The 27,142-nt window shown below is 38.8% G+C and overlaps 2 protein-coding genes across 3 annotated transcripts; one reads left to right on the plus strand and one right to left on the minus strand.

The window, feature by feature from the left end:
- Positions 1 to 94: 94 nt before the first annotated feature.
- LOC121384023 lies at positions 95 to 10,605 on the minus strand. 2 transcript variants are annotated; one of them, XM_041514165.1, is made up of 6 exons: positions 10,564 to 10,605; positions 7,171 to 7,404; positions 5,214 to 5,453; positions 4,563 to 4,642; positions 3,544 to 3,640; positions 95 to 446 (listed from the first exon to the last, which is right to left on the minus strand). In XM_041514165.1, the coding sequence occupies exons 1-6, from the start codon at positions 10,568 to 10,570 to the stop codon at positions 226 to 228; spliced, it is 879 nt and encodes a 292-aa protein (XP_041370099.1). In that variant the 5' UTR covers positions 10,571 to 10,605; the 3' UTR covers positions 95 to 225. The 2 variants fall into 2 exon arrangements, with proteins under 2 accessions (XP_041370099.1, XP_041370098.1); XM_041514164.1 differs by lacking the exon at positions 10,564 to 10,605 and adding an exon at positions 8,100 to 8,247.
- A 2,324-nt stretch (positions 10,606 to 12,929) lies between these two features.
- On the plus strand, positions 12,930 to 26,681 carry LOC121384642. The gene is made up of 5 exons (XM_041515116.1): positions 12,930 to 13,230; positions 13,697 to 13,930; positions 16,527 to 16,606; positions 18,002 to 18,098; positions 26,338 to 26,681. Exons 1-5 carry the CDS (start codon positions 13,035 to 13,037, stop codon positions 26,547 to 26,549), a joined length of 819 nt encoding a protein of 272 aa, XP_041371050.1. The 5' UTR covers positions 12,930 to 13,034; the 3' UTR covers positions 26,550 to 26,681.
- The last annotated feature ends 461 nt before the right edge of the window (positions 26,682 to 27,142 follow it).

The following is a 27,142-nucleotide window of genomic DNA, read 5'->3' on the forward strand; positions in this document are numbered from 1 at the left end:
TTAAATAAAACATTTCTTTCTTTTTTTCTATTAAGAAATGCCCATTTAGAACATGTCTTCGTTTTAAAAACAAAAAAACCCTAGTAAAACAACATTTTTCAAGAAATCTGTTTATTACAATGTCTGCTTCATTTTGGTGCTAGAAAAAAGAAATTAATCCATTACTGTAATACGGACGACGTATTTGAACAGAGATGATGCTTATCTCCACCCAGAGGGCGCTGATTACATCGATTTCTGTAGTGACGTGCGGCAGATGAAGTGGTAGCTGCCGCCGCACGGTTTGATCTCCCACTTGAACTCGACGGGTTGCGACATCACCACGCAGTTGTTGGTCTCCTCATGTTCCCAGTTGGTGTACTCCAGCCCTTCATGTCCCGTGTTCGCAGTCTTCCATTTACCGCCAGACGAGCCCTGCTCCTTGGCGCCAAGCCAGTACAAGTCTCCTGAAGCATACGAAGGGAGGAAGGAAATGGTTTATTTAATGATACACTCAACACATTTTATATGGTGTCGGACATATGGTTAAGGACCACACAGATATTGAGGGAGGAAACCTGCTGTCGCCACTTCATGGGCTACTGTTTCAATTAGCAGCAAGGAATCTTTTACATGCACCATCCCATAGACATGATAGTACATACCACGGCCTTTGGTCTACCTAAGGAAAAATAGTTTTATCTTGAGTAGACTCGGGTTAACTGTTTGTCTTTTCAATGGACCACCAAAGCCGTTTAAAATAAAAAATACTTTTATTTTGGGTAGAATCTGTTTAAAGATTTCTTTTTTATTGGAACACCAAAGCCAAAGATGTGGACAGTAGTTTAATGTCTTGACATTAAAATCGACATGTCATGATGCTGTTCAAATTGTTACTGTCTGATCAGCAAATTTGCAGCTAACTTTTAATCATATATATATATATATACATACACAGTCAAACCTGTCCTAGCAGTCACCTGCCTTAAGCGACCACGTTTCCCCTTCCCAAACGATTTACAATGTAAATGCACCTGTAATAAGCAGTCACCTGTCTAACATGGCCAGCGGTCACCTAAATCGGATCCCAAATCGCTAAAAAATACCTGTATTAAGCGGCCACTGTAAATGTTTACTCTTGTATAAAAGGGATTCTTTAACAACAGCGATAAGGTGCAGCATATAACAGATCTTCACACCTTCAAGAATACATACTAGTACTCATTTAGGCCCGACATCTCTACTGTGTATCAATTAAGAAAGTATATGACTCTGGAATGCATCTAATTGCCTCTGGACAGGCTACGCTTGACATATGTAGATTTACTTCTACGACAATATACCACATGAAGTAGGAATTAAATAATTAAATGGAAAAAGAAAACAAACTTGTTGAGAACGGTTAATTTAATACATTCCAGTTGCATTTTTTTCTGAAGGAGGTAACGTGTCAAAAGTTGATTTATAGTTCACTGAAGCACACATCCGTTAATTAGCAGTACAGACAGTACAAATGTTTTAAAGACTATACATGTATGTTGCAATCTGTAATCAGCGGCCACCTGTCTTAAGCGGCCACTTTTATCTACTCTCTTGTGTGACCGCTTAAGACAGGTTTGACTGTATATATACTACTCAAAAGAAGTTAAGGGTCAAAAATATTTGTGCAAATAAAAATAAGCTAATATGCTAAAATTGTGACGACTAATGACAAATTATTTATTTGATGTCTCATGAACAGAAAACACAAAACAAAAAACCTTTACTTAGAAACTAGTTTACTACCCAGATGAAGAAAGTCATGCACCCCCCAAAATGATGTTCACACATGTAGTAGAAGCGTCAGTAACTGGTGTAGCTACCATTAGCATTGACACATTCTTGACAACGTTGGCGCATGCTGTTAACCAGGCGTTGGAAATAACGTTGAGGACTCGCTTGCCATTCTGCAACTAATTGCTGAGCCAGTTGCTGGAGGTTGACGGCAGGGACGTGATGTGATCGAACTCGCTGCCCTAGTTCATCCCACGCCTACTCAATGGGTGACAAGTCTGGTGAATATGCAGGCCAATCCATGTGCTGAACGTTCTGCTGCTGCAGGAAGTCGGTCACCACCCTGGCACGATGAGGTCTTGCGTTGTCATCCTGGAACCAAGCTCCTGGTCCAATCCGATGCAGAAGTGGAATTACAAAAGGTTGAACAATCTCGAGTTAATGCTGACCAGTCAAATTTCCATTAATGATGTACAGAGGGGTTCTGTGATTGATGGATATGCCACCCACACCATTACACTTCCTCCTCCAAATGGTAGATGTTGAACAACGTTAACATCAGCAAATCTTTCTCCTTGACGACGGTAAACACGAGCCCGGCCATCACTGAACTGCAACAAGTACTGTGACTCATCTGTGAATAATGTCTCTGCCCATTGCCCACGGTTCCACTGGATATGACGTCTGCACCAATCAAGGCGAGCCCTTCTGTGGCGGGCAAGTAGCTGTGGTCGGACTACAGGACGCCGACATCGCAAACCTTGGTCTCGCAGACGATTCCTAATGGTCTGGTCAGACAACCTGTTGCCTGTAGCAGCTGTGAGTTGATCACGAAGACGCTGTGCGGTCACAAAACGCTGTCGCAACGCCGTTATCATCAGGAAACGGTCTCGTGCTATTGTTGATCATGGTCTTCCAGAACGGGAGCGATTCGTCCTGATTCGTCCTGAACCTCTGCCAGAGTCTACCGATAACACTTTGGCTTACATTTAGACGGTGAGCCACAGATCTTTGAGTGTGTCCATCTTGTAGCCAGCCAATGGCCCTTCCCCTGTCTTGCAAACTGAGTTGTCGTCAAACCATCTTCAAATTTAAAGTGATGATGAAAGGAAAATGCTCATCCCTTTTATTGCTAAAATTGGCATGCATTGAATTACACTCATGCTAAACATACTTTACTGGGATGTCTGTGGTCAAAACGTATGTTCCGTCTAATAGTTGATATTAACATTAATATGTCAGGTTCACCTACTTTTTTTGAAGAGTATATATACATATGAGGGATTCAACTAAAGCACCCAGCATAATCTTTTATTATACTAAACATGCATAAACACCACTAAGGCGTCCGAGGTTTATTTCTCCTTATTTAAACTTGAGGTACTTGGGGAAATTCCTCCAAGACACTTGGGACATTAATATATGGTAAACACTTTCACTGGGGCTATCTTAAGGAACCCAGGACAGTAATGGTCTGCCAGTATTGGTCAGGGTGTGTGTGATGTTATCAGTGTGACTGGAGTGAAAGATAGTTCAGAGAGAGAGAGAGAGAGAGAGAGAGAGTGTGTGTGTGTGTGGAAAGAAAGACGTTTGAGGCCAACTCTCCTTTTCATATTCATTGTCTATATGTTATCATGGATTTAAGAATATAATCGAGATCGAACTTGTGTAGTTTTTTGTGTGAGGGTGCTATATATATATATATATATATATATATATATAATGATTGCACTCTAGTGGTGTCGTTAAACAAAACAAACTAACTTTCGACATGCTATTGATATTGTATACCTGGCTTCGCAGTCTTAAAGAGTTGCTTCGACAGATCAGCATCTTCGTCATATGTCGCTGGTATTGCAAGACTGGAACCCATAGCCTGGCACTGCATCTGCAGGAGGGGACGAGAAAGTTGTTTTAATAGACAAACATCAATTCCATCACACATTAAACCGCAATCACATTAGATGTCAGTTAAAGTTGAGTATATATATTTGTAATATTTTAAGTATTTAGACCTAAAATGTTTTCGGGAATGTGTTTTCTATTTTCTAAATGGGGTCGGGTTTCCGGAAGCACTTTTTTATAAGGCCGTATCACCAGAGTTAGTTTTGAAGACTCATTGGGTAGGTGTAAAATCACTATACCGTCTTCTTTCTCACTAACCACTGCCAACTAAACCACTGTCCTGAACAGACAGCCCAGATAGCTGAAAGTGTGTGCCCAGGACAACGTGATTGAACCTTAATTGAATATAAGCACAAAAATAAGTAGAAATGAAATGAAAATCACACTTTTTTTCTTCTTATTTCCGTGACGTGCCATTCACCTGTTTTCTTTAGATCTTATGTAGGTCACATTCAACAACAAAATTCAAGCGAAATTAACACCGATAAAGCAGCGTCTACGTTTTGACAGAATGTCGCAAGTTTTTTCAGTTTTGCATATTTAATCTATATATATATATATATATATATATATATATATATATATATATATATATATATTTATATCTATATATATATCTATATATATATACTGATGGAAAGAAATAAGGGAACACATCGAATTGTAGACCAAATTTAATTCACTACTAGCATAGTAATGTCTGTATTTCATACCAAGTTTTAACGTGGGATTGAATGTCTGTAGTGTTGACTGTGCTGCCTATATGTTCCCAGTCAATTTCTGACAATATGAATTGATTTTTGATGCAGTCATTATTTCTTGTTGCTATCTGTGTGATCCTTTATTTCTTTCCATCAGTATATATATATATGTGTGTGTGCGTGTAACTTAAAGCGGTTACTTACACTCGCATTCAGCCAGTTTGCAGTATTGTTTGAGACATAATAACAGTTGTCGTCTTCGCTGAAAAATCCTTCCGGACATCCTGAAATAGGTTGTTATTTAAAGCTGTAAGAGTACATAAACACGATTTATTACAATGCGTTATAGCATTACGATCTGAGAAGAAGGTGCACAAATGTTTTCTTGAGATTCGGTCATACTCTCTCTCTCTCTCTCTCTCTCTCTCTCTCTCTCTCTCTCTCTCTCTCTCTCTCTCTCTCTCTCTCTCTCTCTCTCTCTCTCTCTCTCTCTCTCTCTCTCCCATCTTTGGCTATCTCTCTAACCCCCTATCTGTCTCGGTCGCAGCATCCTCTGTTACGTTCTTACCACATCTGTTTCTCCTGACAGCTTTGCTCTGTACATTCTCTCTCCCACTCTCACTGTCTGCGGCTTTCTCTCTTTCTCTCTGCGCGTGTGTGTGTGTCTCTCTCTCTCTCTCTCTCTCTCTCTCTCTCTCTCTCTCTCTCTCTCTCTCTCTCTCTCTCTCTCTCTCTCTCTCTCTCTCTCTCTCTCTCTCTCTGTGCTGAATCCTCTGTTTATGTGCGTCCAAGACAACTGCATCAGGTTTAAGCTAAATTACGAAAAGGAAAAGGAAACGCACCAGCAACACTTACTTTGACTGTAAGGAATTCCCACAACGTAAACTTCACACAGCGTCAAAACATCTTTAGCAGAAAGTACTTTAGTCTTATGAATGCGAAGATATCTACCAGAGGTTCCAGGAACGCACGGATATTTAATGGTGAATCCATTTGGAACTGCACCACTTTCCTTAGCGCATACGATGCCATTTTCTGCATTTGTAGTTGGATCCACCAAGAACAATTCTATAGAGAAGTCGTGCAGTCTTTCTCCTTAAATTATAATGATTATTTAGCATTATATGTTTTTCTATAATAAGGGCTGCTCCAAAATTCATTTCTAGCTGGATTCTCCTTTAAATCGGACTTTTCACTTGGTCTTGTGGGTGCCCGGTATATTATTTTATTTTATCATCTTCTTTATTTATTTATTTATTTAGAGTTTTTTGGGTGCTTTTTTTTTTTTTTTTTTTTTTCTCTCTTCTTTCCCCCATACCCACCAATTTTAAAATAACTTCATTTCAACAATACATGCAATGGTGTGATTTCTCAGCATTTTATCCGATATTAGCAATTATAGGATGGGGTTGCATTTTAACAGAACGAGTCAATAATAAGATTGAAGAATGACGAGAATTAATTTATGAACTTTAAAATCCTATTAAAACAAAACAACTACAAATACCTGTAATCAGCTGACTTGTTTATGCTACTCTGCCAATAAACAGTTTCATATTCATATATACATGTGTATTACATAAACTGGCGTATGCATAAGTAATATAATTAGTATATAGTTTTATAATTATCTCTTCATTACATTTAATCATAATATAATGTTAACTCTGACCATCCATGCACGTTATTGGAACAATCTTAGAATGTAACAAACAACCAAGTACTCACCTTAGAGCAGACGTGCATGAACGTTGGAGATTATTCACCCAACCCACACGTTAAAATGCGAAGAAAATAGAGCTGTATTCAAATCTGTCCAGAACTTCATTATAAATAGCAAACGTTTTGATATTAATTAACCATTCAACTTCTTTCTTTTCTTTTTTCAATTTTGTTTTCTATTTCACCTTTGACATCTTATTCTAAATAATGTATAATGGTAAAATAATAACCTGTTAATCCTCTTTACCTTTTCTTCTTTCTGTTTCCTTTCTTTGTTAGTAAATTTGGAACAAGTTATAATCATTGTTTTATTTTAATGCTTGTAAAATATTCATATTGTAAATTTTTGGGAGAGGCCTTAATATAAGCTAACGCCTGTTGGCCAAGCTCCAGACCGCTAGTGTTTTTGAACGGCAATACATATTGTTTCAACCAAAATGCGAATGAAAACACCTCCCTCCCATTGGCATGCATCTTCTGAAGCCTATTTGTATACCAAACACTGTGCTTTTTATCAAAATCAGAATATGTATCTTCCTCTTACGCCGTTGCATAACGGCCTGAGTGTAATAAAGAGTAGTTTCTTTTCTGTTCTGCTAAAGGGGCGATGAAATCGTACTGTGAGAACTCCCAAATCGGACCGACTTACGTTCCGACTTACGTTCCGATTTTTGTAGAGCCGACATAGAGCAAGTCCTAGTCGCATAATGAGAACGCCGCTTAAAGGCATACTGTCACGGATTTAAGGACCTTATTTCTCTAAAAATGGATAATAAATAAAAATTACATTAATTGTTGGAAACCAAATCTAGCTATCGCATCACCTTAACTGAACATGGTGGAGTGAATTCCATGTCATCCCTCTCGGTAATTTTAATTTTTGAATTATGGACCATTGCCATAATTCAATTATTTTTACAAAATGTCATTAATAAATGGAGTATGGTGGTTATGAAGATGGTTAAATAAAGTACATTTAGGGACAAATAAAATTATTTTTGTTCAGGTAATACTTTTGTTAGACCATTAAATAGTTCAGTGGTCTGTGACAATATGCCTTTAAACAAACAGTGCTTTTATTTTTGCTCACCACAACAGTCGCCACGGTTTGATACGATCACCTCGCTGATGTTGTAGCTTTTGCCGAGGTCGACCACCCACCAGGGAGACGGGTCGCTCAGTGCCGTTGACGTGCACGACCCCCCGATCCAGTTGGTAGTGGTGTTGCCGTCGACGGCGAGGTCTGCGGTGGCGTTGAATGCTACTGAAGACTGCCAGGCTTTCTTGTGATAGGCTATGTTCCTGCGGAAGTCGTTTCCTGTCACTGGAAATCACAGAAAACACGGACGTAGGAAGGTGCCAAAAGGGGGTGGTGGTGGCGGAACACACACATATGTGCAAATATATGTATAAATATATAAAAACTTTCGCTGCTGCTACAAAGTCCCGTCTCACCCCCCCCCCCCCCCTCCCCGCTTCCTACGCCAGTGGATATTATTAATGGTGTAAATGCTTCATGACATAAGGCGCAGATTCTATTTATATCCATAATCTGTATGTGTATACGTATACGTGATCTATAATGCAGACAGTACGGAGGCGCATAAACGGAATCTATTCCACGTATATGCATAGAAAGTCATTGCTATGGATTGCGCATTGCGGATTACGTATGTACGTATACGCACAGGGATTACGGATAAATGGAATTTGCGTCTAACATGAAGTAAAACCGTACGTAGCGTATATGATGTCAACGCTTCATACTGTAACGTGTAACGTAGGTCTATGTGATAGAAAGATTTGTTATGTAAAATCGAAACGGACTTCTTCAAGGCAGGGTAGGAGTAATCATTTAGGCGTGCCTTTTAGACTTGTTTCTCGATTACGGTTTAATTACGATTTCATGCTTCACATTTGGTTTTACCGTAACGGTTCAGTTTTGATCTCCACTCAAAATCTGTTTGAACTGAATGACTTTGCAATTGAAATCGTGTTTGACTTGATGGCCGAACTTACCTGAGTGTAATAATCCAATTTCTCGTCTGTAGTTCAACATTAGAGGCTGAAATCTTGCACAGTGTTCGGATAAACTTGACTTACTACGAACCGTAGATCATATGTCAGAAACGATTTTACGTGCAAAACCATTTGGTTCAAACATATGTTTTAACTGACGTCAAAACTGATTCGTTAATATAAAATGCAACGTTTTCTTACTGTTTTGTTTGTGTTGTTGTTTTTCTAATTTTAGTCGTTAAAAATCCTCATTAAAGAGACAGATCCTAGTTTTTAAACACTAAGACATATTTTTCACCTATACCCTAGTTTCAACCCGAAAAAAGGAACACTAAGTTTGGTTAATTTACAAACCTGTAACACATTTTGATACAACAGAGTGAAACAAGAGTCTGTGACGTTGAAATACTTAACAATAGATTAAAACGCGACTCCATAATCATTACTTCTCAGACGCACGTGCGTTTTTTAAAAATATGAAAAGTGCATTTTGTGGTATTAGAAACACCAGGATGACCAGAAACAAGAAAGAAAGAAAGAAATGTTTTATTTAACGACGCCACTCAACACATTTTATTTACGGTTATATGGCGTCAGACATATGGTTGAGGACCACACAGATTTTGAGAGGAAACCCGCTGTCGCCACTACATGGGCTACTCTTTCCGATTAGCAGCAAGGAATGTTTTATTTGCGCTTCCCACAGGCAGGATAGCACAAACCATGGCCTTTGTTGAACCAGTTATCGATCACTGGTCGGTGCAAGTGGTTTACACCTACCCATTGAGCCTTGCGGAGCACTCACTCCGGGTTTGGAGTCGGTATCTGGATTAAAAATCCCATGCCTCGACTGGGATCCGAACCCAGTACCTACCAGCCTGTAGATCGATGGCCTAACCACGACGCTACCGAGGCCGGTGAGACCAGAAACACTTCGGTTGTACGGAAATAGGTAATCTAAGCAATACAATATAAGCTCAGGACCGTTCTTTTAAAAAGTCCCTTTAATCGGAAGCATCTTACAATGGCATCAGGCTCAGGACAGTTCCTTCAAAATGTCTGTCCCGAGTTTCTTGCCATTGTTAAGATGTTTTCAACTAATATAGCCGTTTCAACGATTAAAGTTACACATTAAACGCTAGCCCGAGTACTATGACTGTAAGAGAGATAGACGGACATTTGGAACCCGCTGTCGCCACTACATGGGCTACTCTTTCCGATTAGCAGCAAGGAATGTTTTATTTGCGCTTCCCACAGGCAGGATAGAACAAACCATGGCCTTTGTTGAACCAGTTATCGATCACTGGTCGGTGCAAGTGGTTTACACCTACCCATTGAGCCTTGCGGAGCACTCACTCCGGGTTTGGAGTCGGTATCTGGATTAAAAATCCCATGCCTCGACTGGGATCCGAACCCAGTACCTACCAGCCTGTAGATCGATGGCCTAACCACGACGCTACCGAGGCCGGTGAGACCAGAAACACTTCGGTTGTACGGAAATAGGTAATCTAAGCAATACAATATAAGCTCAGGACCGTTCTTTTAAAAAGTCCCTTTAATCGGAAGCATCTTACAATGGCATCAGGCTCAGGACAGTTCCTTCAAAATGTCTGTCCCGAGTTTCTTGCCATTGTTAAGATGTTTTCAACTAATAGAGCCGTTTCAACGATTAAAGTTACACATTAAACGCTAGCCCGAGTACTATGACTGTAAGAGAGATAGACGGACATTTGGACGGTAATAATAGGGCTAATAACTGTTCAAATGTCCGTCTAGCTCTCATACAGTCAGAATACTCGGGCTAATTAAACACTTTTTCTTGTTTTGCATATTAGTGTGTGTATATTCAGTGAAAAATGGTCTGTGAGGTCCAAACACATCGATGCTGGGTCTAGGTCTGGGCCTGGGTCTGGCCTGGGTCTGGCGAGTGTGGCAAAGACGCCACGTCTGGGTGTATTTGGACGTCCGAGTCTGTAACTGTTACGTGTTTTCAATAGAATAAGAATATTGAAAACACGTAACAGTTACAGACCTAGATGTATTATATTAATTGCGTTCGTATCTTTTTATAAACATTAACAGTAATTATGAGAATCTACTTTGATTGATATATATCTTTCCGTTGTTTATTGAGAAAAACAATTAAAATGTGGCTCGCACAGGCTACAGCTACCAGTCTGGCAGTGTCAAAATACAGCGCTTGTTCTATGTCGTCTGTCGCCATAGCTGTAGTTCGCGCCAGCACAGACGCGGTGTGTTTTGTCACATTCGAGTCAGTGCGTTTCAGGCTCGACTGGTACCATACTCGCCAGACCCAGGCCCAGACCCAGCTTCGGTGTGTTTTGGGCCTTAGCCAGAAATATATTACAAAGACAGCAAACTCAGAACAGTCTCATCAGAAAACTGAACATTGACATAAAAAGAAAATTGAAAACAAAACAGGCAAAAATTGCAAATGTCTTACCATCCATGATCAACAGGACTATCTGCAAACACAGAGGTAGAAAACGCGATGGTCCGAGAAGCGCCATGATGTCTTTAACAATGTGAGTGGCAGAGGAGATATCGTGAACGCAAATAAAGCTAGTATATTTTAAAACGTGTAGGTACAATGTGCAATATGTGCAGCGGTCAAGGTTTATATCGACACAACGCATGCGGTATCGGCATATCCGCAAGACACACATTTGATGATGTCGTTTAAAACTGACTTGCATGCCAGTGACCAAGGCCAGAAAGAAGCACTATGCTATAAGTAATGAACAGCAGTGATTCCGTGATGTGAACGCTCCTTCAGTTGTCATGAAACATGACGTTTCGTGGTGAACCTGGTAAAACAATCTGGTTTTTGATGAAATACGTCATTGCAGCTGTTAGATCCAATATTGTTTGTCATCATACCTAACTGAAGTGCAGTGTTTAGTCTTGCAGTTTCACTTCTTTCATCACATCAAGTACTGCGGGTAAGTTAAATTTAATTTAACACAAAGAATAGCCTATATTATGAAAGAAACAGTTGAGAGAGAAGTAAATAATGATTTAAACTACTAGTATTTATTTATTACATGATTTTGAATCGTATAGGCACTGGTCGCATTTACTAAACAGTGTACACTGTATTCAGTTATTACTCTTTGTTTTTTATTGTTAAATGCTACATTACTGAAATTATCAAAAAGTATTAAAAAATTATTTTTTGCAAAACAGAAAAGCTACTTAACCTCAAAACTGGGGTAAATGACTTTAATTGTGCACAAATACAAGCATGAAAATACATTATCACCTGTGTAATGTGTTGTTTGGTTCTTGTAAAAATTAAAAATAATTTATTGATTCGTGTGTGTGTGTGTGCGTGTGCGTGCGTGCATGTGCGTGTGTGTGTGTGTGTGTGTGTGTGTGTGTGTGTTTGTAATTATATATAACGTATTTTTTAATGTCTACAGCTCCAAAAAGCGTCTTGAAGCATAATGAATGTGCCGTACATCTTTGGGTTTCCACTCCTTCTGACAGTCGTAAGCAGTGAATGTAAGTTTTTAAATACACCAAATAAACGCCATTAAAACAGTATGTTACATAAGTACGTATTATATAGGGGTTTTTTTTTTTTTATCATACATTGACTAGTCTTTGATCTATAAGTTATACAAACATAATTGAAAGTTTGTTTTGTTTAACGACACCACTAGAGAGAGCACATTGATTTATTAAAGGGACACACCCTAGTTACGGCTATTTGTTAACCATTACGGCGTTGTTTTTCGCTATTAAACCCCATTTTTCACAAATAAAATTGCACTTTACTTATATTTTATTATTTAGAATACACATTTCCATTCACCGGAAGTGCTTTTTGGTAATCCTGATGTTTGTAAAACCACGAAATTCATTTTTTGCATTTTTTCACAAGACGTGCTGTCGAGAAAAAACCGTTAAGCAAGCGAGGTCCAATTTATTTTTAGAGGGGATATTTCCATTTCAATGTCACAGACGTTGGTATATCACGTGACCTTTATCATTTTGGTTCGGTTTGTTTTCTCGTGCACGGTTCGCGCAATCAACATCCGATTTGTTGTTGTTCATTTGTGAGATTTTTCTTCACAGTTCGTGAACATTTTCAGTAACAATAAAGTTCAGACAAGTAAGTGTCTCAATACAAAACGTTACAAACCCTTAAAACCAATAATTTTGCTAAGTCTTACGATATCTGGAGAGGGGATACAACCAGGACAGAACAGTTGGAACATGTCCAGGAGAGGTGAAACGAACGCACCCCAAGTCTGTGAAATTTGTCGTGACGTAGGCATTGTTGTGCTTCGAGCGACATCTACCGGTGACATCAGAATACTAACTTTCAAAATTATTTCAAGCAATTGGGACATGGGGATTCCCATGGTATTTATCGATATAAAACCTGCTTTTTCACTCCATTTGATAAAAACGTGATCTAAGTATGTTACAGGTTTGTAGATTAACCAAATTATAATTTATTTTCGCTGGATGGAACTAGGGTGTGCGGCTTTAAGTATCGGCTATTGGATGTCAAACATTTGGTAATTTTGACATATAGTCTTAGAGAGGAAACCCGCTATGTTGTTTTTTTCCATCAGTAGCAAGGGATCTTTTATATGCACCATCCCACAGACAGAATCGTACATACCACGGCTCTTGATATACCAGTCGTGGTGTACTGGCTGGAACGAGAAATAGCCCAATGGGCCCACCGACGGGGATCGATCCTAGACCGACCGCGCATCAATCGAGCGCTTTACCACTGGGCTACGTTCTACCCGTACAGACATAATAACTACATATACTAGTATTTAGGTTTCTTCTTGTTATCACAGTTCTCTTGTCCCAATATATCTACTGTACTGTTGATGTTGGTATGTTCTAGATCGGACCCACGTGGTCAATCGTTATAACTGGGCGGTGAACATGACCGCCATGCAGTCGTCGACGTTCAGGACTGATGAAGCGAGTCGGGCCGTGGACGGCAACATCACTAACAACGTCCTGGGCCAAACGTGTTCCTCCACCAACGTGAACGACGCGAAGCCGTGGTGGATGGTGGACCTGGGTCAGACTCTGTACGTGGAGGAGGTGGTCGTTGTGAACCGCGGGGACTGCTGTGGTAGGTGTCGCTAGTCAGTAAGGGCACCGTGTCAGCAATGTGTGGAAGTGAATACAGTCATATGAGCTTCATCATGAATGAATGGGTGGGTGGGTGGGTGGATGGATGGATGGACGGATGGATGGTTTATTGGAAGGATGGACGAATCATAGCAAGAATAGATGGGTTAAATGGATGTTATATGTTTAAAAAAAATAAAAAATAAAAATAACCACAAAAATAATTTTAAAAAAAAACATAAAAAACCCAACATACAAACAAACAAACGAACACCCAAAAAAAAACACAAACAAAAAGACAAACAAACATTAAACACATTAAGATATTCTGACTTCAGGTGAATATTGCAGAGCACAGATCACATTATAGATATGTATGAAACATGATGTCCCAAAAATCCTTTGTTTTCTGCTGAATTGAAAGATATTTGTGAATAATCATTCCCATGTTAAATTGTATTTTGTAGGCAATCGACTTCATAATTTTTCTATAGAAGTTCTAGCCAACCAATCGGACCCTTCTCCTAGTCTCTGCTACTACCAGGAGTCGCCAATAGTGACCGGTTTTACCAAACGTTTCCCCTGTCCTCAAGACTTGTCGGGGCAGTACGTACGGATCAGGAAACACGGAATTAATGAACCGAAAGATATTCTTACATTGTGTGAGGTGGAAGTATTCGGATCGAGGAAGGCCTCTGGAGGTGCGTACAGGGCTGCCTAGATGGCTGTCATCTTGTCATCATGTTTAAGGCTGATGGGTACTGGGTTCGTATCTTGGTGTTGATGGGTACTGGGTTCGTATCTTAGTGTTGATGGGTACTGGGTTCGTATCTTAGTGTTGATGGGTACTGGGTTCGTATCTCAGTGTTGATGGGTACTGGGTTCGTATCTCAGTGTTGATGGATACTAGGTTCGTATCTTAGTGTTGATGGGTACTGGGTTCGTATCTCAGTGTTGATGGATACTGGGTTCGTATCTCAGTGCTGATGGGTACTGGGTTCGTATCTCAGTGCTGATGGGTACTGGGTTCGTATTTCAGTGTTGATGGGTACTGGGTTCGTATCTTGGTGTTGATGGGTACTGGGTTCGTATTTCAGTGTTGATGGATACTGGGTTCGTATCTTGGTGTTGATGGGTACTGGGTTCGTATCTCAGTGTTGATGGATACTGGGTTCGTATCTTAGTGTTGATGGGTACTGGGTTCCTATCTTAGTGTTGATGGGTACTGGGTTCGTATCTCAGTGTTGATGGATACTAGGTTCGTATCTCAGTATTGGTGGGTACTGGGTTCGTATCTCAGTGTTGATGGATACTGGGTTCGTATCTCAGTGCTGATGGGTACTGGGTTCGTATCTCAGTGCTGATGGGTACTGGGTTCGTATCTCAGTGCTGATGGGTACTGGGTTCGTATCTCAGTGCTGATGGGTACTGGGTTCGTATTTCAGTGTTGATGGGTACTGGGTTCGTATCTTGGTGTTGATGGGTACTGGGTTCGTATCTCAGTGTTGATGGATACTGGGTTCGTATCTTAGTGTTGATGGGTACTGGGTTCATATCTTCGTGTTGATGGGTACTGGGTTCGTATCTTGGTATTGGTGGGTACTGGATTCGTATCTTGGTATTGGTGGGTACTGGATTCGTATCTTAGTGTTGATGGGTACTGGGTTCGTATCTCAGTGTTGATGGGTACTGGGTTCGTATCTCAGTGTTGATGGGTACTGGGTTCGTATCTTGGTGTTGATGGGTACTGGGTTCGTATCTCAGTGTTGATGGGTACTGGGTTCGTATCTTGGTATTGGTGGGTACTGGGTTCGTATCTCATTGTTGATGGATACTGGTTTCATATCTTAGTGTTGATGGGTACTGGGTTCGTATCTCAGTGTTGATGGATACTGGGTTCGTATCTTAGTGTTGATGGGTACTGGGTTCGTATCTCAGTGTTGATGGGTACTGGGTTCGTATCTTCGTGTTGATGGGTACTGGGTTCGTATCTTCGTGTTGATGGGTACTGGGTTCGTATCTTGGTATTGGTGGGTACTGGATTCGTATCTTAGTGTTGATGGATACTGGGTTCGTATCTTGGTGTTGATGGGTACTGGGTTCGTATCTCAGTGTTGATGGGTACTGGGTTAGTATCTTGGTATTGGTGGGTACTGGGTTCGTATCTCAGTGTTGATGGATACTGGTTTCATATCTTAGTGTTGATGGGTACTGGGTTCGTATCTCAGTGTTGATGGATACTGGGTTCGTATCTTAATGTTGATGGGTACTGGGTTCGTATCTCAGTGTTGATGGATACTGGGTTCGTATCTTAGTGTTGATGGGTACTGGGTTCGTATCTCAGTGTTGATGGATACTGGGTTCGTATCTTAGTATTGGTGGGTACTGGGTTCGTATCCCAGTGTTGATGGATACTGGGTTCGTATCTTAGTATTGGTGGGTACTGGGTTTGTATCTCAGTGTTGATGGATACTGGGTTCGTATCTTGGTGTTGATGGGTACTGGGTTCGTATCTCAGTGTTGATGGGTACTGGGTTCGTATCTTGGTATTGGTGGGTACTGGGTTCGTATCTCAGTGTTGATGGATACTGGGTTCGTATCTTGGTGTTGATGGGTACTGGGTTCGTATCTTGGTGTTGATGGGCACTGGGTTCATATCTTGGTATTGGTGGGCACTGGGTTCGTATCTTGGTATTGGTGGGTACTGGGTTCGTATCTCAGTGTTGATGGATACTGAGTTCGTATCTTAGTGCTGATGGGTACTGGGTTCGTATTTCAGTGTTGATGGATACTGGGTTCGTATCTTAGTGCTGATGGGTACTGGGTTCGTATCTTAGTGTTGATGGATACTGGGTTCGTATCTTAGTGCTGATGGGTACTGGGTTCGTATCTTAGTGTTGATGGGTACTGGGTTCCTATCTTAGTGTTGATGGGTACTGGGTTCGTATCTCAGTGTTGATGGGTACTGGGTTCGTATCTTGGTATTGGTGGGTACTGGTTTCGTATCTCAGAATTGACCCCAATCAAATAACTGTACCGCTAGGTTTAGTGGAGAGGTGACAGGGCGGGGTTTGGTTTTACGGTTTTGTTTTTTGTGGGGGTTTTGTGTGTGGTTTGTTTTTTGTTTTGTTTTGTTTGGGGGTTTTGTGGAGGGGGGTGGGTATTGGTGAGTTGGGATTTGGGGTATATTTTTGTAGGGGACGGGGTTTAGCATGTTTTAAAAGCTGTGCTTATTTTTTTAATTGTTTAACACATAATAACGATATTCTAAATGACACAGTGCTTGGTATATTTCAGGATGTCCCAGCGATTTCTCTTTGATCTATAGCCGGTGCTACAGATTTTCTCACTTCGAGGAGAATTGGTTGGATGCAAGGGTACGTTATATATGAAGAGTTCTGGGTTTTTTTTACTAGCATTACTCAGTTCAAAGTTTTATGTTTAGATTTTCATACTTGTTTTTTTAAGTTAAGATCGCCCATTGTGGACCTGATATGTTTTACATATAAATCATAACAAACAAAAAAAACTCTTTTGCAGAAAATGACTAAAATGGATTTATCGGTTTTTGCACCTGAACTCTTCACATACACATGTAGTAATTCTGTAATGCAGGTTCAGACCTTATTTTTGCTGAAAAATAGTGGCCGCTGGCCGCGTTGGACAGGTGGCCGTTCTATAGAGGTCAAATAAAGAAAGAAATACATGGGGGGTTTCAGAGTGGCCGTTATGGGCAGGTGGCCGTTAATAAGAGGTGCCCGTTAGACCAAGTTCGACTGTATAGTAATTCTGTAAAACCAAGTATAGAGTCAATGTTGTAAGTCACCTGGTAACTGTAAAAATAAGTATACATAGCGTCAAAGTTGTAAGTCGCGTCATGGGAAAGAAAGCATCAGTATAGTTATTATTCCATTACAGGTTTTACATGAATATGGAATTATAAGTTTACAATTTATATTATATTAAATGTTTTGGTTGTTTTCATCACAAAAATGAAATAAACTTCGAGGACAAAAATAACAAGCAAGTCTCCGGTGTCTTTGTACCGTTACAAATTTACATATTTTTCACTAAACTCATTTCATGTGGTTTCATTAATAATGAAGTCATAGACGTCGGAAGATGATAGCAACTGCAGCGGACGCTATATAGGCCAATTAATCTTCTTATAATCTGGGTTGAAGGGATATTCCTGTGTTTGCTACAATTTTAAAGATGTTATCGACTAACAGAGACTTTTTGACGACTGTAATTATATATCAAATATATTTTTTCTGCATAAAATATTAGTGGCTGTATATTAAATGTGTTTCTGGTCGTTCTACTATTTGTACTAGGTTAAATTTCATTTTATTTCCTAAAATATTTTGTTTTCGTACGTACGAAATTCTTTGAAGACAAAATCCAGTTTGGGCTTCTTACAAATATTAAGACGACTAAAAACACATTGAATATACAGACACTTATATTCTAAACAATAAAATGTGTTTAATATGTAAATCGTAGAAATATTTGATTAGTCGGAAACATCTTACAATGCAGAAAACTCAGGAATGTCCCTTTGAGGTGGGGGCAGTGTCTCTCTATCTCCCCTGCTTTCGACACCCGTAGAAGTAGCAGGACATTATTCTAGATTAACAATTAATTAAGTCAATTAAACAGCGTTTAAAGCTAGTAAATGTCGGTTTACATTCCAGTATTAGTAAACCATCTCTAAACCAAGTGAGTGCTTCACTGAATGTTGTTTCACTAACCAATTATTATTTTGACAGAGCCATTGCAAGACCACTCCAGGGGCGGACCTGGCAGTGTTTTCCAGTAGGGGTGAAGATGTCGCAGTGAGCAAGTATCTCATGGATTCACATCACGGTATGGAATCTACCTTTACTAACACATTGGGCTGAATTTGCAAAGCCTGTTTTTGATTTACACGCGTGTATCTACGGACTGTCCTTCTAAAATGCTCCAAATTATATAAATATTCGACCGAGTAGTCAATTCTTTTTATTTTTGGCTTGTAATTTTTTTTTTTTTTTTTTTTTTTTAAATTCTATTAACTTTTTACTAATTGCTATTTTCAAAATTCTGCCCATTTTCAACTCCACCCCGAGTCAGGCCACCGATCTTATCTAAATTCTTTTTTACCACCCGATCTAATCTAGCGACCAAATTTAATGAGTAGAATTTTCTCTATTAATTATATTAGAGATGCGCATCAAAATTTTAAAGGCCCACTATTTAATTTTTGGATGTAAATTTCAAAATTATCCGCTTAATTTTTTTTCTGTCCCGGGGCAAGCCCCTGGCTATCCAGAGACAGGCCCCGGGACATGCTCGAAACTCTAGTGGTATATGAGCATGTAAAAATTATTCGCACTCGCACTCGCGTGTATCTACATGTATTTACAATGCTTAAACACCTGCTTTTAACAAAAACAGGCTTTGTAAATTTGGCCCATTGTGTTTAGTTTAGCGGTTATTTGGTGTTTAACATCATATGGTAATTGCGATACTTTTGTGTAGACGTTGGTTAACCATTCGTATATATGCATATAGTATCATCTTTCATACACAGTTTTAAACTGTCCGGACTAAATTCAGATATTAAATGTTGCAAAAAAGCTTCTCTTTTTTATTTAATATGCAATTTTCGTCATAAAAAAGGTTATGTTGTTTCGAAAACATCTTACAATGGAAGCAAACACAGGACTGTCCCATTAAAAAAACAAGTAACTCATACTGATGTTAAATGACGTTTAATTTTGAGTTACAAGAAATCATGGTAGGGTATTTTAGTGGGTGTAAAACTATGTGATAAGCAACTTCAATCAAGTATTTATGAGTCCTGGGACCCAAGCTATTGACAAATTTGTTTTTCGATGGTGGCCATTTTAAAAACCAAGATGGCAGTCGCAATTATGGTCGGATTGTGTGTGGCATGCTTTTATACGAAAGAGTATTACAGATTGTACCAATATTCAAAATTTCACACTTTGTTTTTGTTTACATTTTTCACAGGGTTTTTTTTAAAAACTTATCTACTAGACCACTGTGATTTCAGGAGACACTTTCTATTTGAGACTCATATTGACATTGACTGTCTTGTTGTGATTTGAGACTCATATTGACATTGACTGTCTTGTTGTGATTTCAGGAGACACTTTCTATTTGAGACTCATATTGATGTTGACTGTCTTGCTGTGATTTCAGGGATCACTTTCTATTTGAGACTCATATTGACATTGACTGTCTTGCTGTGATTTCAGGGATCACTTTCTATTTGAGACTCATATTGACATTGACTGTCTTGTTGTGATTTCAGGGATCACTTTCTATTTGAGACTCATATTGACATTGACTGTCTTGTTGTGATTTGAGACTCATATTGACATTGACTGTCTTGTTGTGATTTCAGGAGACACTTTCTATTTGAGACTCATATTGATGTTGACTGTCTTGCTGTGATTTCAGGGATCACTTTCTATTTGAGACTCATATTGACATTGACTGTCTTGCTGTGATTTCAGGAGACACTTTCTATTTGAGACTCATATTGACGTTGACTGTCTTGCTGTGATTTCAGGAGACACTTTCTATTTGAGACTCATATTGATGTTGACTGTCTTGCTGTGATTTCAGGAGACACTTTCTATTTGAGACTCATATTGATGTTGACTGTCTTGCTGTGATTTCAGGGATCACTTTCTATTTGAGACTCATATTGACATTGACTGTCTTGTTGTGATTTCAGGGATCACTTTCTATTTGAGACTCATATTGACATTGACTGTCTTGTTGTGATTTCAGGGATCACTTTCTATTTGAGACTCATATTGACATTGACTGTCTTGCTGTGATTTCAGGAGACACTTTCTATTTGAGACTCATATTGACATTGACTGTCTTGCTGTGATTTCAGGGATCACTTTCTATTTGAGACTCATATTGACGTTGACTGTCTTTTTGTGATTTCAGGGATCACTTTCTATTTGAGACTCATATTGACATTGACTGTCTTGCTGTGATTTCAGGGATCACTTTCTATTTGAGACTCATATTGACGTTGACTGTCTTGCTGTGATTTCAGGGATCACTTTCTATTTGAGACTCATATTGACATTGACTGTCTTGTTGTGATTTCAGGGATCACTTTCTATTTGAGACTCATATTGATGTTGACTGTCTTGCTGTGATTTCAGGGATCACTTTCTATTTGAGACTCATATTGACATTGACTGTCTTGTTGTTGTGATTTCAGGGATCACTTTCTATTTGAGACTCATATTGACATTGACTGTCTTGTTGTGATTTCAGGGATCACTTTCTATTTGAGACTCATATTGACGTTGACTGTCTTGCTGTGATTTCAGGGATCACTTTCTATTTGAGACTCATATTGACGTTGACTGTCTTGCTGTGATTTCAGGGATCACTTTCTATTTGAGACTCATATTGACATTGACTGTCTTGTTGTGATTTCAGGGATCACTTTCTATTTGAGACTCATATTGACATTGACTGTCTTGTTGTGATTTCAGGGATCACTTTCTATTTGAGACTCATATTGATGTTGACTGTCTTGTTGTGATTTCAGGGATCACTTTCTATTTGAGACTCATATTGACATTGACTGTCTTGTTGTGATTTCAGGGATCACTTTCTATTTGAGACTCATATTGACATTGACTGTCTTGTTGTTGTGATTTCAGGGATCACTTTCTATTTGAGACTCATATTGACATTGACTGTCTTGTTGTGATTTCAGGGATCACTTTCTATTTGAGACTCATATTGACATTGACTGTCTTGTTGTGATTTTGAGACTCATATTGACATTGACTGTCTTGTTGTGATTTGAGACTCATATTGATGTTGACTGTCTTGCTGTGATTTCAGGGATCACTTTCTATTTGAGACTCATATTGATGTTGACTGTCTTGCTGTGATTTCAGGGATCACTTTCTATTTGAGACTCATATTGACATTGACTGTCTTGCTGTGATTTCAGGAGACACTTTCTATTTGAGACTCATATTGACGTTGACTGTCTTGCTGTGATTTCAGGGATCACTTTCTATTTGAGACTCATATTGACATTGACTGTCTTGTTGTGATTTCAGGGATCACTTTCTATTTGAGACTCATATTGATGTTGACTGTCTTGCTGTGATTTCAGGGATCACTTTCTATTTGAGACTCATATTGACATTGACTGTCTTGTTGTGATTTCAGGGATCACTTTCTATTTGAGACTCATATTGACATTGACTGTCTTGTTGTGATTTCAGGAGACACTTTCTATTTGAGACTCATATTGACGTTGACTGTCTTGTTGTGATTTCAGGAGACACTTTCTATTTGAGACTCATATTGACATTGACTGTGTTGTTGTGATTTCAGGAGACACTTTTCTATTTGAGACTCATATTGACATTGACTGTCTTGCTGTGATTTCAGGGATCACTTTCTATTTGAGACTCATATTGACATTGTCTGTCTTGCTGTGATTTCAGGGATCACTTTCTATTTGAGATTCATATTGACATTGACTGTCTTTTTGTGATTTCAGGGATCACTTTCTATTTGAGACTCATATTGATGTTGACTGTCTTGCTGTGATTTCAGGGATCACTTTCTATTTGAGACTCATATTGACGTTGACTGTCTTGCTGTGATTTCAGGGATCACTTTCTATTTGAGACTCATATTGACATTGACTGTCTTGTTGTGATTTCAGGGATCACTTTCTATTTGAGACTCATATTGACATTGACTGTCTTGTTGTGATTTGAGACTCATATTGATGTTGACTGTCTTGCTGTGATTTCAGGGATCACTTTCTATTTGAGACTCATATTGACATTGTCTGTCTTGCTGTGATTTCAGGGATCACTTTCTATTTGAGACTCATATTGACATTGTCTGTCTTGCTGTGATTTCAGGGATCACTTTCTATTTGAGACTCATATTGACATTGACTGTCTTGCTGTGATTTCAGGAGACACTTTCTATTTGAGACTCATATTGACGTTGACTGTCTTGCTGTGATTTCAGGGATCACTTTCTATTTGAGACTCATATTGACATTGACTGTCTTGTTGTGATTTCAGGGATCACTTTCTATTTGAGACTCATATTGATGTTGACTGTCTTGCTGTGATTTCAGGGATCACTTTCTATTTGAGACTCATATTGACATTGACTGTCTTGTTGTGATTTCAGGGATCACTTTCTATTTGAGACTCATATTGACATTGACTGTCTTGTTGTGATTTCAGGAGACACTTTCTATTTGAGACTCATATTGACGTTGACTGTCTTGTTGTGATTTCAGGAGACACTTTCTATTTGAGACTCATATTGACATTGACTGTCTTGTTGTGATTTCAGGGATCACTTTCTATTTGAGACTCATATTGACATTGACTGTCTTGCTGTGATTTCAGGGATCACTTTCTATTTGAGACTCATATTGACATTGTCTGTCTTGCTGTGATTTCAGGGATCACTTTCTATTTGAGATTCATATTGACATTGACTGTCTTTTTGTGATTTCAGGGATCACTTTCTATTTGAGACTCATATTGACGTTGACTGTCTTGCTGTGATTTCAGGGATCACTTTCTATTTGAGACTCATATTGACATTGACTGTCTTGTTGTGATTTCAGGGATCACTTTCTATTTGAGACTCATATTGATGTTGACTGTCTTGCTGTGATTTCAGGGATCACTTTCTATTTGAGACTCATATTGACATTGACTGTCTTGTTGTTGTGATTTCAGGGATCACTTTCTATTTGAGACTCATATTGACATTGACTGTCTTGTTGTGATTTCAGGGATCACTTTCTATTTGAGACTCATATTGACGTTGACTGTCTTGTTGTGATTTGAGGGATCACTTTCTATTTGAGACTCATATTGACGTTGACTGTCTTGCTGTGATTTCAGGGATCACTTTCTATTTGAGACTCATATTGACATTGACTGTCTTGTTGTGATTTCAGGGATCACTTTCTATTTGAGACTCATATTGACATTGACTGTCTTGTTGTGATTTCAGGGATCACTTTCTATTTGAGACTCATATTGACATTGACTGTCTTGTTGTGATTTGAGACTCATATTGATGTTGACTGTCTTGCTGTGATTTCAGGGATCACTTTCTATTTGAGACTCATATTGATGTTGACTGTCTTGCTGTGATTTCAGGGATCACTTTCTATTTGAGACTCATATTGACATTGACTGTCTTGCTGTGATTTCAGGAGACACTTTCTATTTGAGACTCATATTGACGTTGACTGTCTTGCTGTGATTTCAGGGATCACTTTCTATTTGAGACTCATATTGACATTGACTGTCTTGTTGTGATTTCAGGGATCACTTTCTATTTGAGACTCATATTGACATTGACTGTCTTGTTGTGATTTCAGGAGACACTTTCTATTTGAGACTCATATTGACGTTGACTGTCTTGTTGTGATTTCAGGAGACACTTTCTATTTGAGACTCATATTGACATTGACTGTGTTGTTGTGATTTCAGGAGACACTTTTCTATTTGAGACTCATATTGACATTGACTGTCTTGCTGTGATTTCAGGGATCACTTTCTATTTGAGACTCATATTGACATTGTCTGTCTTGCTGTGATTTCAGGGATCACTTTCTATTTGAGATTCATATTGACATTGACTGTCTTTTTGTGATTTCAGGGATCACTTTCTATTTGAGACTCATATTGACATTGACTGTCTTGCTGTGATTTCAGGGATCACTTTCTATTTGAGACTCATATTGACATTGACTGTCTTGTTGTGATTTCAGGGATCACTTTCTATTTGAGACTCATATTGATGTTGACTGTCTTGCTGTGATTTCAGGAGACACTTTCTATTTGAGACTCATATTGACGTTGACTGTCTTGCTGTGATTTCAGGGATCACTTTCTATTTGAGACTCATATTGACATTGACTGTCTTGTTGTGATTTCAGGGATCACTTTCTATTTGAGACTCATATTGACGTTGACTGTCTTGCTGTGATTTCAGGGATCACTTTCTATTTGAGACTCATATTGACATTGACTGTCTTGCTGTGATTTCAGGGATCACTTTCTATTTGAGACTCATATTGACATTGACTGTCTTGCTGTGATTTCAGGGATCACTTTCTATTTGAGACTCATATTGACATTGACTGTCTTGCTGTGATTTCAGGAGACACTTTCTATTTGAGACTCATATTGACGTTGACTGTCTTGCTGTGATTTCAGGGATCACTTTCTATTTGAGACTCATATTGACATTGACTGTCTTGTTGTGATTTCAGGGATCACTTTCTATTTGAGACTCATATTGACATTGACTGTCTTGTTGTGATTTGAGACTCATATTGATGTTGACTGTCTTGCTGTGATTTCAGGGATCACTTTCTATTTGAGACTCATATTGATGTTGACTGTCTTGCTGTGATTTCAGGGATCACTTTCTATTTGAGACTCATATTGACATTGACTGTCTTGCTGTGATTTCAGGAGACACTTTCTATTTGAGACTCATATTGACGTTGACTGTCTTGCTGTGATTTCAGGGATCACTTTCTATTTGAGACTCATATTGACATTGACTGTCTTGTTGTGATTTCAGGGATCACTTTCTATTTGAGACTCATATTGACATTGACTGTCTTGTTGTGATTTCAGGGATCACTTTCTATTTGAGACTCATATTGATGTTGACTGTCTTGCTGTGATTTCAGGGATCACTTTCTATTTGAGACTCATATTGACATTGACTGTCTTGTTGTGATTTCAGGGATCACTTTCTATTTGAGACTCATATTGATGTTGACTGTCTTGCTGTGATTTCAGGAGACACTTTCTATTTGAGACTCATATTGACGTTGACTGTCTTGCTGTGATTTCAGGGATCACTTTCTATTTGAGACTCATATTGACATTGACTGTCTTGCTGTGATTTCAGGGATCACTTTCTATTTGAGACTCATATTGACGTTGACTGTCTTGCTGTGATTTCAGGGATCACTTTCTATTTGAGACTCATATTGACATTGACTGTCTTGTTGTGATTTCAGGGATCACTTTCTATTTGAGACTCATATTGACATTGACTGTCTTGTTGTGATTTCAGGGATCACTTTCTATTTGAGACTCATATTGACATTGACTGTCTTGTTGTGATTTCAGGGATCACTTTCTATTTGAGACTCATATTGATGTTGACTGTCTTGCTGTGATTTCAGGGATCACTTTCTATTTGAGACTCATATTGACATTGACTGTCTTGTTGTGATTTCAGGGATCACTTTCTATTTGAGACTCATATTGATGTTGACTGTCTTGCTGTGATTTCAGGAGACACTTTCTATTTGAGACTCATATTGACGTTGACTGTCTTGCTGTGATTTCAGGGATCACTTTCTATTTGAGACTCATATTGACGTTGACTGTCTTGTTGTGATTTCAGGGATCACTTTCTATTTGAGACTCATATTGACATTGACTGTCTTGTTGTGATTTCAGGGATCACTTTCTATTTGAGACTCATATTGATGTTGACTGTCTTGCTGTGATTTCAGGGATCACTTTCTATTTGAGACTCATATTGACATTGACTGTCTTGTTGTGATTTCAGGGATCACTTTCTATTTGAGACTCATATTGATGTTGACTGTCTTGCTGTGATTTCAGGGATCACTTTCTATTTGAGACTCATATTGACATTGACTGTCTTGTTGTGATTTCAGGGATCACTTTCTATTTGAGACTCATATTGATGTTGACTGTCTTGCTGTGATTTCAGGAGACACTTTCTATTTGAGACTCATATTGACGTTGACTGTCTTGCTGTGATTTCAGGGATCACTTTCTATTTGAGACTCATATTGACATTGACTGTCTTGCTGTGATTTCAGGGATCACTTTCTATTTGAGACTCATATTGACATTGACTGTCTTGTTGTGATTTCAGGGATCACTTTCTATTTGAGATTCATATTGACATTGACTGTCTTGTTGTGATTTCAGGGATCACTTTCTATTTGAGACTCGTATTGACGTTGACTGTCTTGCTGTGATTTCAGGAGACACTTTCTATTTGGGAGTCATCGACTACAACGTCCTGGAAGAGAAAACGTTCGTGTGTGAAACCATGAAGAAGCTAACCTACACAAACTGGGCCCCGATCGCCGAGAAGCCAAGATGTCTGTCCATAAACCGAGGAACCAACTTCACCTGGCACTCCAGCCCGTGTCACGAGAAACACTTCTTCATCTGCGAAATTTCTCCTCAGTAAGATGAAGAACAAGAAGAAAAAAGCAGCAACAGAAAAGACATTAGCAGGCGCTATACTTCATGACTGCACGACTGTAATGTGGTGTCTATATAAAATAACTGTATTATTATGATGCTTTGGTATCATCGTCACTTCTGCTATTGAAAAATATAAAAATAAAATATATTTAGCTAATGCAATTACTGTCTTCTTGTTCATACACACACACAAAAAAGAGAGCTTTTTTATATTATTGGCATCGTAATATAACTATGAAAATTCAGTCCACAGTACTATTGTGAAATATTTCGTTTTCATATAATCGTTGGCTGTCCAGAATGTTACAGTACACCAATAATAATACCCGCTTTGTATACAGTATGGGGAGGGTTGAAACAATGCGTAGATGCACGAGATTCATTGTGCTAAAACCATTATTAGTTTCAGTAATGCTTGCATTGCAATACACGTTAAAATTAAATCAATTAATTTGAGACGAGACAGAATGTTGAAACTGATAGGTAAAAGAAATTTGAATAGATTTAGTAATGAGTCATACATTTCTTACATATTCGCTGACCCGGGTTTGTTTGTTTGTTTTGTTTGTTTGTTTG

This window comes from Gigantopelta aegis, chromosome 10 (assembly GCF_016097555.1).
Source record: "Gigantopelta aegis isolate Gae_Host chromosome 10, Gae_host_genome, whole genome shotgun sequence".
Classification (NCBI taxonomy): domain Eukaryota; kingdom Metazoa; phylum Mollusca; class Gastropoda; order Neomphalida; family Peltospiridae; genus Gigantopelta; species Gigantopelta aegis.

What these genes read in the sequence shown, in the direction of transcription:
- LOC121384023 (XM_041514164.1), bottom strand. Translation starts at nt 8,139, where the DNA reads ATGTTGAACTACAGACGAGAAATTGGATTATTACACTCAG. An exon ending in AAACCGTGGCGACTGTTGTG is followed by an intron (nt 5,454 to 7,170) that starts GTGAGCAAAAAT and finishes TTATAATTTAAG; the next exon opens with GAGAAAGACTGCACGACTTC. An exon ending in CTTTAAGACTGCGAAGCCAG is followed by an intron (nt 447 to 3,543) that starts GTATACAATATC and finishes CGTATGCTTCAG; the next exon opens with GAGACTTGTACTGGCTTGGC.
- LOC121384642 (XM_041515116.1), top strand. Translation starts at nt 13,035, where the DNA reads ATGACCGCCATGCAGTCGTCGACGTTCAGGACTGATGAAGCGAGTCGG. An exon ending in GAACCGCGGGGACTGCTGTG is followed by an intron (nt 13,231 to 13,696) that starts GTAGGTGTCGCT and finishes TGTATTTTGTAG; the next exon opens with GCAATCGACTTCATAATTTT. An exon ending in ATCGAGGAAGGCCTCTGGAG is followed by an intron (nt 13,931 to 16,526) that starts GTGCGTACAGGG and finishes GGTATATTTCAG; the next exon opens with GATGTCCCAGCGATTTCTCT.